Raw genomic sequence first — 19,229 nt, forward strand, 5'->3', positions numbered from 1 at the left:
ATAATGCCTTCAAGGCAGAGATAAAATTAATTTTTTGGTACTGGTATAGACTAGTCACGCTGAAACCTGAACACTGGTGAATGAAGTGACACAATATAGAAGAGATAGAAGTATACATTTAAGAATTTTATTTGAAGTTAGAATGCACATAGTTTTTAAAGAGTCAAGAATTTGTCAAAGTTTGTTATAGAAAACGGTAGTCCCACACTAGCACCTTCTTCTCCAGGGTAAGCACCTCATCTGCTTTACCTGATTCTTTAGGTATTTACCTCTGCTCTGTAAGTAACATGCTGATAATGGTACTTCTTGATTTTTCAGTTTCCAGCATAATCTTTTGACTCTCAACTATAGAAGATGAAGATGTAGCTTTCTTCTTCCTGACCCATGTTCCACAAGTCCTAATTCCCTCTTCCAAATTGGTTATTATTTTGTTTAAATTGGTACTCAGTGTCTACAATATTATAACTATGTAAATACCATATATAGTAGCTGAGCCACACAGAAAATGATGATTTTTTTTTCCTTTCCTGCATAATTTTTTTTTTTTTAAAGATTTATTTATTTATTGATTGATTGATTGCTATGTTGGGTCTTCGTTTCTGTGCTAGGGCTTTCTCTAGTTGCGGCAAGCGGGGGCCGCTCTTCATCGCGGTGCGCGGGCCTCTCACTATCGCGGCCTCTCCTGTTGCGGAGCACAGGCTCCAGACGTGCAGGCTCAGTAGTTGTGGCTCATGGGCCCAGCTGCTCCGCAGCATGTGGGATCCTCCCAGACCAGGGCCCGAACCCGTGTCCCCCGCATTAGCAGGCAGACTCTCAACCACTGTGCCACCAGGGAAGCCCTCCTGCATAATTTTTTGTCTTTTTCTGGAGATGATACTCGCCTTAACTTTTTGTTTGCTTGGTTTTCTGTGTACTTAACACTAACCCAACCCTTAAATCTTCATAATATCTTTTTTCAAGGAATTTTTAGGCATGATACTTGATCTCTTCCCAAGATAGTCTCCCCCGGAGCCTTCCCAACAAGTCTGGGCTGATACACAGCTGTCATCCTGGCATTTCATTTCACTACCACCATCCTGGGGTTCTCATTGCCTCTGTCCAATGTTGGATCTCATATTTCCTGTGTCAAATGCTTTTCTTGATCTAGTCTTTATTCTGTTCTTAAATTTGATCAAAGCTAGAAGAGTACAGACTTTTAGGTTAAAAATAATTTGCCTTTATAATTTTGAAAGTCTTGTTGCATTCCATCTGGCTTTCACTAGAAGTTGAGAAGTTTAAAGCCATTCTGCTTTCTAGCTTCCAAAATGGCCTCCTCTCCTAGTCTCATCCTTGTAGCTTTGTCTTAAAAGATAAAATTGTTATTTTAGTAGGTTTTTGAGAAGGAGCATGTGTGTCCTTCTCAAAAGGATAAATATGTTTCTAAATATGTGTCCAGTTTGCCATTTTTTACTGAAAGTCTAATTTTTTTTTTTTTTTTTTTTAAACCCTTGGAGGGCTCTTTTTAGCTGTCTCTTTCAGTGGTTCCCTCTGACAACATAGTGGTCCTCTAGTAGAGTTTGTCGCTCTTATCAAGCTACTAGCCTCCTCTTAATTGCTAACCACCCAAATCTCTGTTGTTTTTGACAGCACCCTTAGGCTTGAACTTCTCCACATTCTGTTCCAAACAAACCAGTATAGGTAGGGAGAAGTTCAGAGCTCTTAGTTCTTATGGAATGCCTCTCCTCCTGGGGCAAACTGTCTGAGCCACAGCTGTGGAGCTGGGGGTGGAGACAGCGATCCACTTCTTCTCGAGTGACACCTCTGCTTTTTGAGTGTGGTGCTTGGTGGGGCGGTAGCCGCTGGTCTTTTTACCCTGCGTGGAACCTCCACCCTATGAACAAGCTTGGGCAAAGGTGACTGGGACTCCAGCTTCTTGGCCTGCTGAATCTGGGGAAGAGCCTTTGTCTTGTCCTCCACCCAGCCCTCTGGTTGGCTGAAGGACAGGAGGCTCTGACCTCTTGGTTGTACTTGCCTGGAATTTAGCCTCTGAAATAAAGGTAGGGGCATGAGAAATGCTAGCAGCCTGCCTTGCCTGGGGAGATACCATAGCCCTTGACTGGGAGCTGGGGGAGTGCTATTCCTGTGTCCTTGATCACACACTTGGGAGAGTGGAATTTCCCTCATGCTGAACTGGGGTGAAGGGAGAAATGGGTTGTGGCTTAAGTGCCACAAACTCTCACTGCTTTTACTGAGATTTGGTAGATTTTCTTGAATAAATGTTTCTTCACTTGTTGTGTACCCTTAGGACAATTTCTAAAGACTTAATTTTTTTTAAAAAACCAGTTTTGGTATTCTCACTGGGGAGTGGATGGAGGATTTTCTCAGGTTGCAGTTCTAGAACTGGATTTGTGCCCCTTTATTGTTTTGTAAAGGGAAAAGTTTTAACTGCATATAATCTAAAGACATTTAGATAGCAAAGAGTATCATGAACAAATCCGAAATGACAAATTTCAGAAAATTACAAAATAAGAAACAAATGTTTGTAAATTTCAAGCCCCTTAAATTAATCTGTGAACTTAGAATGTAACTAATAAAAATACTGATAGGTTTAGCAGGGAATATCTTTGTTGTTGTTTAGGTTTTTGTTTTCTTGAAGCTAATAAAATGAATAAAAATTTATTGAGGTAAATATTAAGCTACTTTTACAGACTTTTTTTCAGACTTTTTTTTTTTGCCTGAGCCGCAGGGCATGTGGGATCTTAGTTCCCCGACCAGGGATCAAACCCACACCCCCTGCAGTGGAAGCATGGATTCTTAACCACTGGACCACCCGGGAAGTCCTATAGACTTCTAATAGATATATTGTAATAGTCTTCTTTTTCCCTTTGTTTCAAATATCTCCACCTAGTTTTGTAAAACATTGATGATGGTTTAAATAATAGTAAAAATACAGTACTATATCTTCTAATTCTAGGGTGCCTAATGAAATGGAAATAATGTATCACAATTAAATTAAAACCATATATATTTAAAAACACTCTTAGGAATCATAGTTCTATCAAACAATAAGAAAAAAAACAAAGAACCAATTACATAACAGCAGTTAAACTAAATAGAGGTAAATCGAAATTACTTTTAAAGAGAGAAAAACAAAACAAAACAAAACACCAGATGTCCTGCAGTGCATGTGGATGTCGTGGAGTTGGCTGCTTTGAAATCTGAATTGAACCTGCATGGGACCCTGGATTCCTTATGGTGACCTCATGGCTTAACTCTCCTCCTTCCTTTGAAAAGGGAGAAGTTGTCATCATCTGTATGACCTTCTCTAAAGAGAGCAGGTAAACTTATCACCTGCAGCACAGTTTCAGTAAGAGAGTTTAAGGGATCCCTTTATCATTTACAGCCTGTTTTATTCCTGTGTAATACTTTTCAAGCATTTTTCTTTTTCTGGTTCTTCAGTTCCCACACTCTTTCTGTCCCTCATCTTCTTGGGAAGGCAGGGTTAGGTTTTCCTGCAGATGAGTGTTTTCATCCAGACCATCCATGATTTCCCTTTGAAGTTGTTCTACGTTTTTTCTGAGATGCCTTTGGCATTAATTGGTTGGGACTGGAAGGATTTCGATTCCGTTTTGACTGGTCGTGTATGTTCTTGAAGATGAGCCATTAGCACACCATGACGTGAGAGTTAAGGAACTTCGCTTTTAGATTGGTTTTGAGAGGTCTCCTGTGTCCTCAAGTGAAGAGGTGGACCCTTCCACATTTCTATTAAGTGTTGCCTAACACAGACTTTGTACCCTTAGAGAACTGGCCTCTCTGAAAGGCAGTTTGAGGGCTTCGTAGTTTTGTGTGAACTCTTTAATCTTTTCACTGACATAACAGTATTCTTTACCCAGGGCAGAAAAACTTTTGACCAGCTCTTTACTCCTCCTTACAGTATGTTGGCTTCTTACTAAAAAAAATAAATCGTAGCAGCACATACTGAAGGAAAACCCAAAGGGCTTTGCCTCAAGTAGTCAAATAACACTATCAGAGCACTGCTCCAGGAGCCGCCCGACAGCTAGTTCTGTGGCAGTCTGAAGGTCCTCTGTGGCTCCAAAGACACTGACGCTGGGTCTCTGGCTGTTAGTATGCCGTGGACCACAACTGCCTGCTTCTACCCCTGTGGAGCGTTGTACTTCCAAAACAAACAAGTACCTGGCAACCAGGTCAGACCATTGGTGGGTCAGGGCAAGTGAGGCCTGGTTGAATGAAACGTTACACTCTTTGTTCTGTTCACTGCCGCACACATAGAAAGTGAGGTTTGTACTGTGCATTGGGGAAAATGTAAAAGGCTGACTGTAGCCAGAGGAGACTAACCCATGAGCTCTGGCCACTCTGGGCCCCACCTGATGTTGCATAAAACTAGGGGATTAGAGTGGTGTCATGCTATAACCCATTCTCTGAACACAAGCACGTCAGGGCATAATGGTGAGACATGCTGAAGCAGAGGACTCACATGCCCACGTTCCTGGGTGAGGCTCCTTCTCCTGCTTTGGAGTTTCTTTCTGTAGCCTTGAAGCCTGATCCTGCCTGCAGAGGTTCCAGGGATCTCTCTTCTCTGCAGGCTCGCTTGAGCCCTGTGTTGGTCAGTGCAGACAAGCTGGGTCAGAGAAATGAAGAACCTCCCCAAAGGTATTTCCTCACTGATCTGGAGTTCAATTACAAGAACTCAGGAGACATCAAGAAGAACTGTCGGTGTCTTCACATTTCATGTATTTTCAGTGGAGCCTTGTCGTAGTTCATTCCAAGTGTTCTCAGGTGGGGTGACTCTTTTACCCAGGTGCCTTCCCTCATGTGGCCCTGCCATCTTGGCACAAGTCATCTTCAGAACTGCGGTTACCTCTGTAGAGGGAGTACTTCATTCTATCAGCTGACTTTGCTATCTTTTATTTCTTTAAACAATATCTCACTCTCCTAGTATCTCTCTAGTAGATTCAGGCCCAGAGCCTCTTTTGTCCATCACGCAGGACTCGGACATGAACAGTTCTTTCCACACAAACTTTTCCAAAGAAGAAAGGATAGAACAATCTGCAAAGACTGGTCTGGGAATCCTGGAGGGTGCCAGGGTTTGGGCCAGTGGTCTACCTAGGAATGTGGAGAATAGAGGCTCTTACCAGGCTTGGAGGTGAGGGGTGAAGATGGGCAAATGCTTGATGAAATACTTGTTTCTTTGTTTATAGTTTATTTATTTGAAAGAGAAATTGCCAATTAGGAGTTTATAACATGTTTCTGAAAGTAGAGAATTCAGCTATGATAGTATAGAAGGAGATCTTTGTATGGAAAAAATGACTTAAGTAAACCCCTTTTATATGCAGAAAGGATGCTCACCCTTCCGGGATAAAAACGAAATATAACTTTTTTTGGTGATGGTGGGCAGATCGTCCTTATCTTAAAGCCTAATTATAAAAGAACAATTTAACGATGTCAGGATGAAAGCTCCAGAGTTAGTGTATGTCTGTTTTTCCTATTATAAGGCCCTTCTGCCTGGGTCAGTAGCATCAGTGCCGACTCAGGAACCCAGGCTCCATGAGGCATCACTGCTGTCATGTGTGGAGAACCAAAGGTGACATAGAATCTGGGTCCTGTCTGCAAAGAGGATGGGGTCACAGCACATACTCAGCCCTCCTATCACGGTGGTCTCTGATTTTAAAGGATTTTTTTTTTTTTTTTTTTTTTGGCTGGACATGGAATTCAGGTTTGTCAACACCACACTGTCTTGATTAATGTAGCTTTATAGGTAAGTCTTTTAAGTCTTGTAGTCAGATAATATCAATCCTCTGACTTCTTCTTCCCTTTCAGTATTGTGTTGGTTATTCTGAATCTTTAATCTTTTTAAAAAAAAATAAATTTATTTATTTATTTATTTTTGTCTGGGTTGGGTCTTCATTGCTGTGTGCAGGCTTTGCAGGCTTTCTCTAGTTGTGGTGTGCGGTGGCTACTCTTCATTGTGGTGCGTGGGCTTCTCATTGTGGTGGCTTCTCTTGTTGGAGAGCACGGGCTCTAGGCGCACGGGCTTCAGTGGTTGTGGCACGTGGGCTCAGCAGTTGTGGCATGCGGGCTTCAGTAGTTGTGGCTCACAGGCTCTAGAGTGCCGGCTCAGTAGTTGTGGCGCACGGGCTTAGTTGCTCCGCAGCATGTGGGATCTTCCCAGACCAGGGATCAAACCCATGTCCTCTGCATTGGCAGGCGGATTCCCAACCACTGCGCCACTGGGGAAGTCCTAATCCTTCTATATAAACTTCAGAATCAAGTTTGTTGACAATTTGCTAGAATTTTGATTGGGATTTCATTGACTCTATAGATCAAGTTGGGAAGAACCGACATCTTGACAGTAGTGAGTCTTCTTATCCATGTACGTGGACTGTCTCTCCATTTATTTAGATCTTTGATTTCTTTCATCAGAGTTTTGCAGTATTCCTCATATAGATCTTGAACATATTTGATTTATACCTAAGTATTTGAATTTTTGGTGCCAATGTAAATGGTATTGTGTTTTTAATTTCAAATTACAGGATTCATTGCTGGTATATAAGATAGCAATTTACTTTGGTATATTAACTTTGTATCTTGCAACCTTGCTATAATTGCTTATTACTTCCAGTAGGTTTTTTTTGTGTTGATTCTTTGGGATTCTCTACATAGATAATCATGTGTTCTGTGAACAAATAAAGTTTTATTTCTTCCTTTTATTTCCTTGTCTTAATGAATTACCTAGGGCTTCCAGTACGATGTTGAATAGGAATGGGAGAGCAGATACCTTTGCCTTGTTTCTGATCTTAACAGGGCAGTATCTTGTTTCATCATTAAGTGTGATCGTGAGTTGAAGATTTTTTGGTAGATATTCTTTATCAAATTGAGGAAGTTTCCCTCCATTCTTAATTTGCTGAGAGTTTTTAATCATGAATGGGTGTGGGATTTTGTCAAACTCTTTTTCTGTATCTATTGATGTTATCATATAATTTTTCTTCCTTATTCTGTTGATGTGATGGATTATATTGATATCTGAATGTTAAACCAGATGTGAATGCCTAGAATAAAGCTGACTTGACTGTGGTGTATAATTATTTTTATACATTATTGACTTCTGTTTCTAATATTTTGTTGAGTATTTTTGCATCTATGATCACAAGAGATATTGGTAATTTTCCTTTCTTACAATATTTTGTCTGGTTTTAGCATTAGGGTAATGCTGGCCCCATAGAATATGTTAGGAAGTAGTCCTTCTGCTTCTGTCTTCTGGAAGAGATTGTAGACAATTGGTATAATTTCTTTCTTAAATTCTTGGTAGAATTCATCAGTGAACTCATCTGGGCCTGGTGATTTCTCTTTTGGCAGGTTATTATTATTATTTTAAAATATTTGTTTATTTGGGGGCACCAGCTCTTAGTTGCAGCACGTGGGATATCTCCACTGCCTGATCCTCATTAGCCTCATCCTGTAATGGGTGCCACTGTTGACCTGCAGCTACAGGCTGATTGACTGTTTTCTCACCGCATCCATCTCGACTTATTTGCCTGACATACCTGTTTCTCTGCAGTGTCCTTTAGGAATCTCACCAGTACTCACTGTCTTATGAGTGACAGACTGTGAGGTGCTCCACTTGCTTTCACATTGAATAAATGGCTGGAGCTCTAACAGAAACTGCACGTCTAATCTTTTACACTTTTGCTAAATTTTGAGAAGTAAAATGACTACTTAAACAGTAATCTGTGCATTTTTGTGCCATTTTGTGTCAAACTTTTCCTCTGTGCAATTAGCATCTTTTAATATGTAGTATTTTCTCTAATTATTGGAGATACACAACTTAGTACTTTACTATGCACTGTCTTATTCTGCAATTATTTTAGTCATGTATGTTTTATATGTACAATTATACAGTAGTAAAAATACAGGAATGTCTTTTATTTTTTATTTATTTATTTATTTTTTAATTAATTAATTAATTTATTTTTGGCTGTGTTGGGTCTTCGTTTCTGTGGGAGGGCTTTCTCTAGTCGCGGTGAGTGGGGACCACTCTTCATCGCGGTGCGCAGGCCTCTGACTGTCGCGGCCTCTCTTGTTGTGGAGCACAGGCTCCAGATGCGCAGGCTCAGTAGTTGTGGCTCACGGGCCTAGTTGCTCCGCAGCATGTGGGATCTTCCCAGACCAGGGCTCAAACCCGTGTCCCCTGCATTGGCAGGCAGATTCTCAACCACTGTGCCACCAGGGAAGCCCAGGAATGTCTTTTATATCACTAGTGGTTTCTAACACACTGCAGACACGATGTTTGTTGACTGATTCATTAAAGTGCCTAGTAGGGACATTAATGTCAGTGATAGTACATGTCATTCCTTCTCTGAGGTCTTAGTCTTTTGGTGTTGTATGAATAAGTCATTTCAGAAGAAATCAAAAGTTCAGAGATTTTTTTTTCATCTTGACAAAAATTAAATATAAATATCGAAGTGATTTTTAATTTTCTATATTTCCTCTGGATTTCCTTTTAGCTCTCTGAAAGATGTTCCAACTAAAGAAGATGGGATATCTAAAATCTGTAGTTCAGTACATGCACATGAACATGTAGGGAGTGGGATAGGGATAGAAGGACCGGGAGGGCTTTTCTTTTTCTTTCTTTTCTTTTTCATTTTACTGTGTAAGCGTATGTTATCTTCCATCCACAGTTTTCAAAAAGCAGCGTAAAGCTAGATTATTTGTCCCTTTGCAATTTCAAACGAAAGGTGGGTTGTCCATCCTTCTTTTTTGGTTGCTCTCCCTTATTTTTAGTTGGATGGGGGGCTGTTTGCATAGAGTCTTGCTGGTTGGATTCTTCAGTTTGCAGACTCTTGTCTGCATCCTTCTCAGAACTTGAGGGAGTAGTCTCCCATTTGCTGCTGATAGGTTTCATGTATTTAGTCTTTGTGGCCTTGACTCGAGAATGTTTTTTCCTCTTCTTGGGCCCTTTGAGAGGTGACAAACTTTCAAATGACTTCTGGGACACAGACTGGAGCCATTCTGAGGAGCTTACCATAAGAGTCCTTTGGCTTATCAAAGGGGCATTTCTGGGTGGTGTCCAAGATGTGCTGTATTTCTTTATGTAAGTAGATGGGTTTAGTCTAGGAAAGAAATGAAATATGTGAGTTTTTGCCCAATATGTACCATAAGTATTTGTAGTCCTTAGGTATTGTCATAGTATAAATCATTTTTTTTTTCCTTTTGGTGAAAAAAGGAAAAAATCAATATTGCTGATTTTTTCCTTCCATTCTCCCTTAAGACTCTTACCTTTATTTCTGTGGGAATGATCTAACTTCACTTCTGGTTATGAATTTTCAGCACTACTCCAATCTTGTATTTGTAAATGCCTAGAGGATATGTTTATTTGGATACCTGCCCTGACCCCAGGCTTCCTAATATAACGGCCATTCTGGGCCTTAGCTCCTTACTTATGCATCTAGTTGAAGGAAATGTTCTCTAAAATTCTACTTTGCTCTAAAAATCTACTTTGTTTATTCCGTTAGAATCAACTCAGTATACATGCTCTAACTTTTTTCCCCCCTGTAGTCAGTAAAGGGATCGATATGAGTCCAAGAGAGGGAAGTTTTCCTCGAGAGGGAGGTTTTATAAATTGCTAATTGTCGCTACCTAAAATCTCTCAGTTTTTCTTTAGAATTCCATTTTTTAACCACAGAATATCAACAGTATTTTTAATTAAACTCTTAAGTTTGAGATAATTGTAGACCCACCTACAGTTGTAAGAAATAATATAGAGAGATGTAATGTACCCTCCACCCAGTTTCCCCTAAATGTAATATCTTGCAAAACTGTAAACAGTAACACAATCAGGATATTGCCGTAGATATAGTCAAGATACAGAACAGTCCCCTCATGTTTCCCTTTTACTGTCATACCTACTTTCCTCCTTCCTCATCCCCTCCTTAACTCCTGCCAGTCAGTCTGTTGTCCAAATTACATAATTTTGTTATTTCGAGAACGTGGTTACCATATGTAACCTTTTGCGATTGGCTTTTTTCACCCAGCATAACTCTCTGGAGACTCAGCCAGGTTGTTTTGTGTATCAGTGGTTCATTCGTCATTATTGCTGAGTAGTAGTTCATGGCATGGATGTGCCAGTTTGTTTAATGATTCATCCATTGAAGGACATGTGGATTGTTGCCAGTTTATGGCTGTTACAAATAGAGCTGCTATAAACGTTTGTGTACAGGTTTGTGAACATAAGTCTTCATTCCTCTGGGATTAATGCTCAGGAGAGCAATTGCTGGGTCATATGGTTGTTATATATTTGGTTTTAAAGAAACTGCCAAGCTATTTTCCGGAGTGACTGTACCATTTTAGATTCCTACCAGCAGTATGTGAGTAACCCAGTTTCTTTGCATCCTCATCAGCATTTGGTGTTCTCACTATTTTTTATTATAGCCATTCTCATAGGTGTGTGGTGATATCTCATTGTGGTTTTAATTGCATTTCCCTAATGGCTAATGATGTGGAACATCTTTTCATGGCTTATGTGCCATCTGTATATTCTGTATGGTGAAATATCAATTCATGTCTTTTGCCCATTTTCTAAATGAACTATTTGTTTTCTTACTGTTGAGTTTTTTTTCCTACTTGTGTGTTTTATGATATTTTTATTATTATTATTTTATTTTTATTTTTTAAATTGAAGTATAGTTGATTTACAGTGTGTTAGTTTCTGGTGTACAGAAAGTGATTCAGTTATACATATATATATTGTTTTCATATTCTATTATGGCTTATTACAGAATATTGAATATAGTTCCTTGTGCTATACAGTAGGACCTTATTGTTTATTTATTTTATATATAGTAGTTTGTATCTGCTAATACCAAACTCCTAATTTATCTCTCCCCCACTCCCTTTCCACTTTGGCAACCATAAGTTTGTTTTCTGTGTCTGTGAGTCTAGTTCTCTTTCATAAATAAGTTCATTTGTATCATTTTAGATTCCACATATAAGTGATATCATATGGTATTTGTCTTACTCTTCCTGACTTCACTTAGTATGATAATCTCTAGATCCATCCATGTTGCTGCAAATGGCATTATTATATTATTTTTATGGCTGAGTAATATTCCATTGTATATATGTACCACATCTCCTTTATCCATTCATCTGTTGATGGACATTTGGTTGCTTCCATGTCTTGGCTATTTTAAATAGTGTTGCTCTGAATATTGGGGTGCATGTATCTTTTCAAATTAGAGTTTTTTCTGGATATATGCCCAGGAGTGGGATTGCTGGATCATATGGCAACTCTATTTTTAGTTTTTTAAGGAACCTCCATACTGTTTTCCATTGTGGCTGCACCAATTTACATTCCCACCAACAGTGTAAGAGGGTTCCTTTTTTCTCCACACCTTCTCCAGCCTTTATTATTTGTAGGCTTTTTTGATTAGTATGTGTCTCGGTGTGTTCCTCCTTGGGTTTATATTGTATGGGACTCTCTGCGCCTCCTGGACTTGGGTGACTATTTCCTTTCCCATGTTAGGGAGGTTTTTGACTATAATCTCTTCAAATATTTTCTCAGGCCCTTTCTCTTTTTCTTCTTCTTCTGGGACCCCTGTAATTCAAATGTTGGTGCATTTAATGTTGTCCCAGAGGTCTTTGAGACTGTCCTCATTTCTTTTTGTTCTTTTTTCTTTATTCTGTTCCATGGAGAATTATACTAATTCTCTCAATCCTGGAGAATGTTCCATGTGCACTTGAAAAGAACATGTATTCTGTGTGTGTGTGTGGTTTTTTTTTTGGATGTAATTTCCTGAAAATATCAATTAAGTCTAACTGTTCTATTCTATCATTTAGGATCTCTGTTGCCTTATTGGTTTGACATTTGGAAGATCTGTCCATTGATGTCAGTGGGGTATTAAAGTATCCTACTATAATTATATCCCCGTCAATTTCTTACTTTATGTCTGCTGCTATTTGTTTTATGTATTTAGGTGCTCCTGTGTTGGGTGCATGTATGTTAATGAGTGCAATATCCTCTTCTTGTATTGATCCCTTTATCATTATATAATGTCCTTTATTGCCTTTCTTTATGGCCTTTGTTTTAAAGTCTATTTTGTCTGATATGAGTATTGCTACCCTTGTTTTCTTGTCATTTCCATTTACATGAAATTTCCTTTTCCATCACCTCACTTTAATCTGTGTGTGTCTTTCACCCTAAAGTGAGTCTTTTGTAGGCAGCATATTATAGGTTATGTTTTATTATTCAGTCTGCCACTCTGTGTCTTTTGATTGGAGCATTTAGTCTATTGACATTTAAGCTAACTTTTTTAAAGGATTTTCTATTATTTGTTTATTTATTTATTTTTGGCTGCATCGGGTCTTAGTTGCGGTATGGGATCTTCATTGAGGCACGTGGGATCTTTTGTTGTGGCACGCAGGCTTCTCTCTAGTTGTGGCGTGCAGGTTTTCTCTCTCTAGTTATGACGTGCAGGCTCCAGGGTGTGTGGGCTCTGTAGTTGTGGCGCACGGGTTCCAGAGTGTGTGGGCTCTGTAGTTTGTGGCACGCAGGCTCTCTAGTTGAGGCCCAGGAGCTCAGTAGTTGTGGTGCGTGGGCTTAGTTGCCCTGCAGCATGTGGGATCTTAGTTCTCTGACTAGGGATCGAACCCACGTCCCCTGCATTGGAAGGCGGATTCTTTACCCCTGGACCACCAGGGAAGTCCCTAAGGTAATTATTGATAGTTATGAATTTACTGCCATTTTAAACCTTGTTTTCCAGTTGATTTTGTATTTCTTCTTTATTGCTTTCTTTTTCTTTTTGTTTTTCCTTTTGTGGTTTGATGGTTTTCTTTTATATTATGCTTTTGCTCTATTCTTTTTGGTTTTTGTGAATCTATTTTAAGTTTTTGATTTGTGGTTACCCTGATTTTCAAGAATGATAACCCATTACTATATCTACTTGCTTTAGACTGGTAGTCATATAGGCTCAAATACAATCTCAAAAAAAATCTACATTTTCTTACTTCCCTCCCTCACATTCTATGGTTTTGATGTCCTCTTTTACATCTTCATATTGATCCTTTTGCTATTCATTGTAGTTATGATCACTTTCACATATACAAATTAAAAAAAATTTTTTTTCTATCTGATCTGTATACTGGCTTATTTAAGTGATTTACTTTCCAATTGTGTTTATCTCTTTCCTATAGATTCTTCTTTTCTATTTAGAGAAGACCTTTCAATATTTCTTTTAGCATAGGTTTAGTATTCTTCTAATTTTTGCTTGTCTGAGAAATTTTTTTTTCCCTTTGGATTTTTAATTTTTATTTATTTATTTATTTATTTTAACACCTTTATTGGTATAATTGCTTTACAATGTTGTGTTAATTTCTGCTGTATAACAAAGTGAATCAGCTATATGTATACGTATATACCCATATAACCATATCCCCTCCCTCTTGCATCTCCCTCCCACCCTCCCTATCCCACCCCTCTAGGTGGTCACAAAGCATGGAGCTGATCTCCCTGTGCTATGCAGCTGCTTCCCACTAGCTATCTATTTTACATTTGGTATTTATATATGTCAGTGCCAGTCTCTCACTTCGTCCCAGCTTACCCTTCCCCCTTCCCATGTCAAGTCCATTCTCTACGTCTGTGTCTTTATTCCTGTCCTGCCCCTAGGTTCTTCAGAACCTTTTTTTTTTTTAGATTCCATATATATGTGTTAGCATACGGTATTTGTTTTTCTGACTTACTTCACTCTGTATGACCAACTCTAGGTCCATCCACCTCACTACAAATAACTCAATTTTGTTTCTTTTTATGGCTGAGTAATATTCCATTGTATATATGTGCCATATCTTCTTTATCCATTCATCTGTCGATGGGCATTTAGGTTGCTTCCATGACCTGGCTATTGTAAATAGAGCTGCAATGAATATTGTGGTACATGACTCTTTGAATTATGGTTTTCTCAGGGTATATGCTCAGTAGTGGGATTGCTGGGTTGTATGGTAGTTCTAGTTTTAGTTTTATAAGGAACCTCCATACTGTTCTCCATAGTGGCTGTATCAATTTACATTCCCACCAACAGTGCAAGAGGGTTCCCTTTTCTCCACACCCTCTCCAGCATTTATTGTTTGTAGATTTTTTTTTAAAATTTATTTATTTTTAGCTGTGTTGGGTCTTCGTTTCTGTGCGAGGGCTTTCTCTAGTTGCGGCGAGCGCGGGCCACTCTTCATTGCGGTGCGCGGGCCTCTCACTATCGCGGCCCCTCTCATTGCGGAGCACAGGCTCCAAACGCGCAGGCTCAGTAATTGTGGCTCACGGGCCCAGCTGCTCCGCAGCATGTGGGATCTTCCCAGACCAGGGCTTGAACCCGTGTCCCCCGCATTAGCAGGCAGATTCTCAACCACTGCGCCACCAGGGAAGCCCTGTTTGTAGATTTTTTGATGATGGCCATTCTGACCGCTGTGAGGTGATACCTCATTGTAGTTTTGATTTGCCTTTCTCTAATGATTAGTGATGTTGAGCATTCTTTCATGTATTTGTTGGCCATCTGTATATCTTCTTTGGAGAAATGTCTGTTTAGGTCTTCTGCCCATTTTTGGATTGGGTTGTTTGTTTTTTTGATATTGAGCTGCATGAGCTGCTTGTAAATTTTGGAGATTAATCCTTTGTCAGTTGCTTCATTTGCAAATATTTTCTCCCATTCTGAGGGTTGTCTTTTGGTCTTGTTTATGTTTTCCTTTGCTATGCAAAAGCTTTTAAGTTTCATTAGGTCCCATTTGTTTATTTTTGTTTTTATTTCCATTTCTCTAGGAGGTGGGTCAAAAAGGATCTTGCTGTGATTTATGTCATAGAGTGTTCTGCCTATGTTTTCCTCTAAGAGTTTTATATTGTCTGGCCTTACATTTAGGTCTTTAATCCATTTTGAGTTTATTTTTGTGTATGGTGTTAGAGTGTGTTCTAATTTCGTTCTTTTACATGTAGCTGTCTAGTTTTCCTAGCACCACTTATAGAAGAGGCTGTCTTTTCTCCATTGTATACTCTTGCCTCCTTTATCAAAGATAAGGTGACGGTATGTGTGTGGGTTTATCTCTGGGCTTTCTCTCCTTTTCCATTGATCTATATTTCTGTTTTTGTGCCAGTACCATACTGTCTTGATTACTGTAGCTTTGTAGTATAGTCTGAAGTCAGTGAGCCTGATTCCTCCAGCTCCATTTTTCGTTCTCAAGATTGCTTTGGCTATTCGGGGTCTTTTGTGTTTCCATACAGATTGTGAAATTTTTTGTTCTAGTTCTGTGAAAAATGCCATTGGTAGTTTGATAGGGATTGCATTGAATCTGTAGATTGCTTTGGGTAGTATAGTCATTTTCACAGTGTTGATTCTTCCAATCCAAGAACATGGTATATCTCTCCATCTGTTTGTATCATCTTTAATTTCTTTCATCAGTGTCTTATAGTTTTCTGCATACAGTTCTTTTGTCTCCTTAGGTAGGTTTATTCCTAGGTATTTTATTCTTTTTGTTGCAGTGGTAAATGGGAGGGTTTCCCTAATTTCTCTTTCAGATATCTCATCAATACTGTATAGGAATGCCAGAGATTTCTGTGCATTAATTTTGTATCCTTCTACTTTACCAAATTCATTGATTAGCTCTAGTAGTTTTCTGGTAGCATCTTTTTTTTTTTTTTTTTTTTTTTTTTTTAGCATCTTTAGGATTCTCTATGTATAGTATCATGTCATCTGCAAAGAGTGACAGTTTTACTTCTTCTTTTCTGATTTGGATTCCTTTTATTTCTTTTTCTTCTCTGATGGCTGTGGCTAAAACTTCCAAAACTATGTTGAATAATAGTGGTGAGAGTGGGCAACCTTGTCTTGTTCCTGATCTTAGTGGAAATGGTTTCAGTTTTTCACCATTGAGAACGATGTTGGCTGTGGGTTTGTCATATATGGTCTTTATTATATTGAGGTAAGTTCCCTCTATGCCTACTTTCTGGAGGGTTTTTATCATAAATCGTTGTTAAATTTTGTCAAAAGCTTTTTCTGCATCTATTGATATTATCATATGGTTTTTATCCTTCAATTTGTTGATATGTTGTATCACATTGATTGATTTGCATATATTGAAGAATCCTTGCATTCCTGGGATAAACCCCACTTGATCATGGTGTATGATCCTTTTAATGTGCTCTTGGATTCTGTTTGCTAGTATTTTGTGTAGGATTTTTGCCCCTATGTTCATCAGTGATATTGGCCTGTACTTTTCTTTCTTTGTGACATCTTTGTCTGGTTTTCATATCAGGGTGATGATGGCTTCCTAGAATGAGTTTGGGAGTGTTCCTCCCTCTTCTATATTTCAGAAGAGTTTTAGGAGGATAGGTGTTAGCTCTTCTCTAAATGTTTGATAGGATTTGCCTGTGAAGCCATCTGGTCTCGGGCTTTTGTTTGTTGGAAGATTTTTAATCACAGTTTCAATTTCAGTGCTTGTGATTGTTCTGTTTATATTTTCTATTTCTTCCTGGTTCAGTCTTGGAAGGTAGTGCTTTTCTAAGAATTTGTCCATTTCTTCCAGGTTGTCCATTTTATTGGCATATAGTTGGTTGTAGGAATCTCTCATGATCCTTTGTATTTCTGCCGTGTCAGTGGTTACTTCTCCTTTTTCATTTCTAATTCTATTGATTTGAGTCTTCTCTCTTTTTTTCTTGATGAGTCTGGCTAATGGTTTATCAATTTTGTTTATCTTCTGAAAGAACCAGCTTTTAGTTTTATTGATCTTTGCTATCGTTTCCTTCATTTCTTTTTCATTTATTTCTGATCTGATCTTTATGATTTCTTTCCTTCTGCTAACTTTGGGGTTGTTTTTGTTCTTCTTTCTCTAATTGCTTTAGGTGTATGTTTGGTTGTTTTTTTGAGATTTTTCTTTTTTCTTGAGGTAGGATTGTATTGCTGTAAAGTTCCCTCTTAGAACGGCTTTTGCTGCATCCCATACGTTTTGGGTCGTCGTGTTTTCATTGTCTTTTGTTTCTAGGTATTTTTTGATTTCCTCTTTGATTTCTTCAGTGATATCTTGGTTAGTTAGTAGCGTATTGTTTAGCCTCCATGTGTTTGTACTTTTTACAGTTTTTTTCCTATAATTGATATCTAGTCTCATAGCGTTGTGATCAGAAAGGATACTTGATACGATTTCAATTTTCTTAAGTTTACCAAGGCTTGATTTGTGACCCAAGATATGATCTATCCTGGAGAATGTTCCATGAGCTCTTGAGAAGAAGGTGTATTCTGTTGTTTTTGGATGGAATGTCCTATAAATATCAATTAAGTCCATCTTGTTTAATATGTCATTTAAAGCTTGTGTTTCCTTATTTATTTTCATTTTGGATGCTCTGTCCATTGGTGAAAGTGGGGTGTTAAAGTCCTCTACTATGATTGTGTTACTGTCGATTTCCCCTTTTATGGTTGTTAGCATTTGCCTTATGTATTGAGGTGCTCCTATGTTGGGTGCATAAATATTTACAATTGTTATATCTTCTTGTTGGATTGATCCCTTGATCATTATGTAGTGTCCTTCTTTGTCTCTTGTAATAGCCTTTGTTGTAAAGTCTATTTTGTCTATGAGAATTGCTACTCCAGCTTTCTTTTGATTTCCATTTGCATGGAATATCTTTTTCCGTCCCCTCACTTTCAGTCTGCACGTTTCCCTAGGTCTGAAGTGGGTCTCTTGTAGACAGCATATATATGGGTCTTGTTTTTGTATCCATTCAGCCAGTCTGTGTCTTTTGGTTGCAGCATTTAATCCATTTGTATTTAAGGTAATTATTGATATGTATGTTCCTATTACCATTTTCTTAATAGTTTTGGGTTTGTTTTTGTAGGTCTTTTCCTTCTCTTGTATTTCCTGCCTAGAGAAGTTCCTTTAGCATTTGTTGTAAAGCTGGTTTGGTGGTGCTATATTCTCTTAGCTTTTGCTTGTCTGTAAAGGTTTTAATTTCTCTGTCGAATCTGAATGAGATCCTTGCTGGGTAGAGTAATCTTGGTTGTAGGTTTTTCCCTTTCATCACTTTAAATATGTCCTGCCACTCCCTTCTGGCTTGCAGAGTGCTGAAAGATCAGTTGTTAACTTTATGGGGATTCCCTTGTATGTTATTTCTTGCTTTTTGCTTGCTGCTTTTAATATTTTTTTTTGTATTTAATTTTTGATAGTTTGATTAATATGTGTCTTGGCGTGTTTCTTCTTGGATTTATCCTGTATGGGACTCTCTGCACTTCGTGGACTTGATTGACTGTTTCCTTTCCCATATTAGGGAAGCCTTCAACTATAATCTCTTCAAATATTTTTTGAGCCCCGTTTTTTTCTCTTCTTCTGGGACCCCTATAATTTAAATGTTGATGTGTTTAATGTTGTCCCAGAGGTCTGTGAGACTGTCCTCAATTCTTTTCAGTCTTTTTTCTTTGTTCTGTTCTGTGGTAGTTATTTCCACTATTTTATCTTTCAGGTCACTTATCCGTTCTTCTGTCTCAGTTATTCTGCTATTGATTCCTTCTAGAGAATTTTTAATTTAATTTATTGTGTTGTTCATCATTGTTTGTTTGCTCTTTAGTTCTTCTAGGTCCTTGTTAAACGTTTCTTGTATTTTCTCCATTCTATTTCCAAGATTTTGGATCATCTTTACTATCATTACTCTGAATTCTTTTTCAGGTAGACTGCCTGTTTCCTCTTCATTTGTTTGGTCTGGTGGGTTTTTACCTTGCTCCTTCATCTGCTGTGTATTTCTCTGTCTTCTCATTTTGCTTAACTTACTGTGTTTGGGGTCTTCTTTTCACAGGCTGCAGGTTCGTAGTTCCCGTTGGTTTTGGTTCTGCCCCCAGTGGGTAAGGTTGGTTCAGTGGCTTGTGTAGGTTTCCTGGTGGAGGGGACTGGTGCCTGCGTTCTGGTGGATGAGGTTGGATTTTGTCTTTCTGGTGGGCAGGTCCGCATCCAGTGGTGTGTTTTGGGGTGTCTGTGACCTTATTATGATTTTAGGAAGCCTCTCTGCTAATGCATGGGGTTGTGTTCCTGTCTTGCTAGTTGTTTGGCATGGGGTGTCCAGCACTGTAGCTTGCTGGTCGTTGAGTGGAGCTGGGTCTTAGTGTTGAGATGGATATCTCTGGGAGAGTTTTCACCGTTTGATATTACGTGGATCTGGGAGGTCTCTGGTGGACCAATGTCCTGAACTCGGTTCCCTCACCTCAGAGGCACAGGCCTGATGCCCG

At 38.8% G+C, this 19,229-nt stretch overlaps 1 protein-coding gene across 1 annotated transcript in view; it reads right to left on the bottom strand.

Moving 5' to 3' along the window:
- Window positions 1-8,182: 8,182 nt before the first annotated feature.
- The window catches only part of AGBL3 (ATP/GTP binding protein like 3), a 98,545-nt gene continuing 87,498 nt past the window's right edge, over window positions 8,183-19,229 (bottom strand). Inside the window, 2 exon segments of the mRNA XM_036864084.1 lie at window positions 8,183-9,107; window positions 19,153-19,199. Of these exon segments, the coding sequence (XP_036719979.1) occupies window positions 8,702-9,107; window positions 19,153-19,199 (453 nt within the window). The 3' untranslated portion in view covers window positions 8,183-8,701.

The sequence above is a fragment of the Balaenoptera musculus genome, chromosome 9 (assembly GCF_009873245.2).
Source record: "Balaenoptera musculus isolate JJ_BM4_2016_0621 chromosome 9, mBalMus1.pri.v3, whole genome shotgun sequence".
NCBI lineage: Eukaryota > Metazoa > Chordata > Mammalia > Artiodactyla > Balaenopteridae > Balaenoptera > Balaenoptera musculus.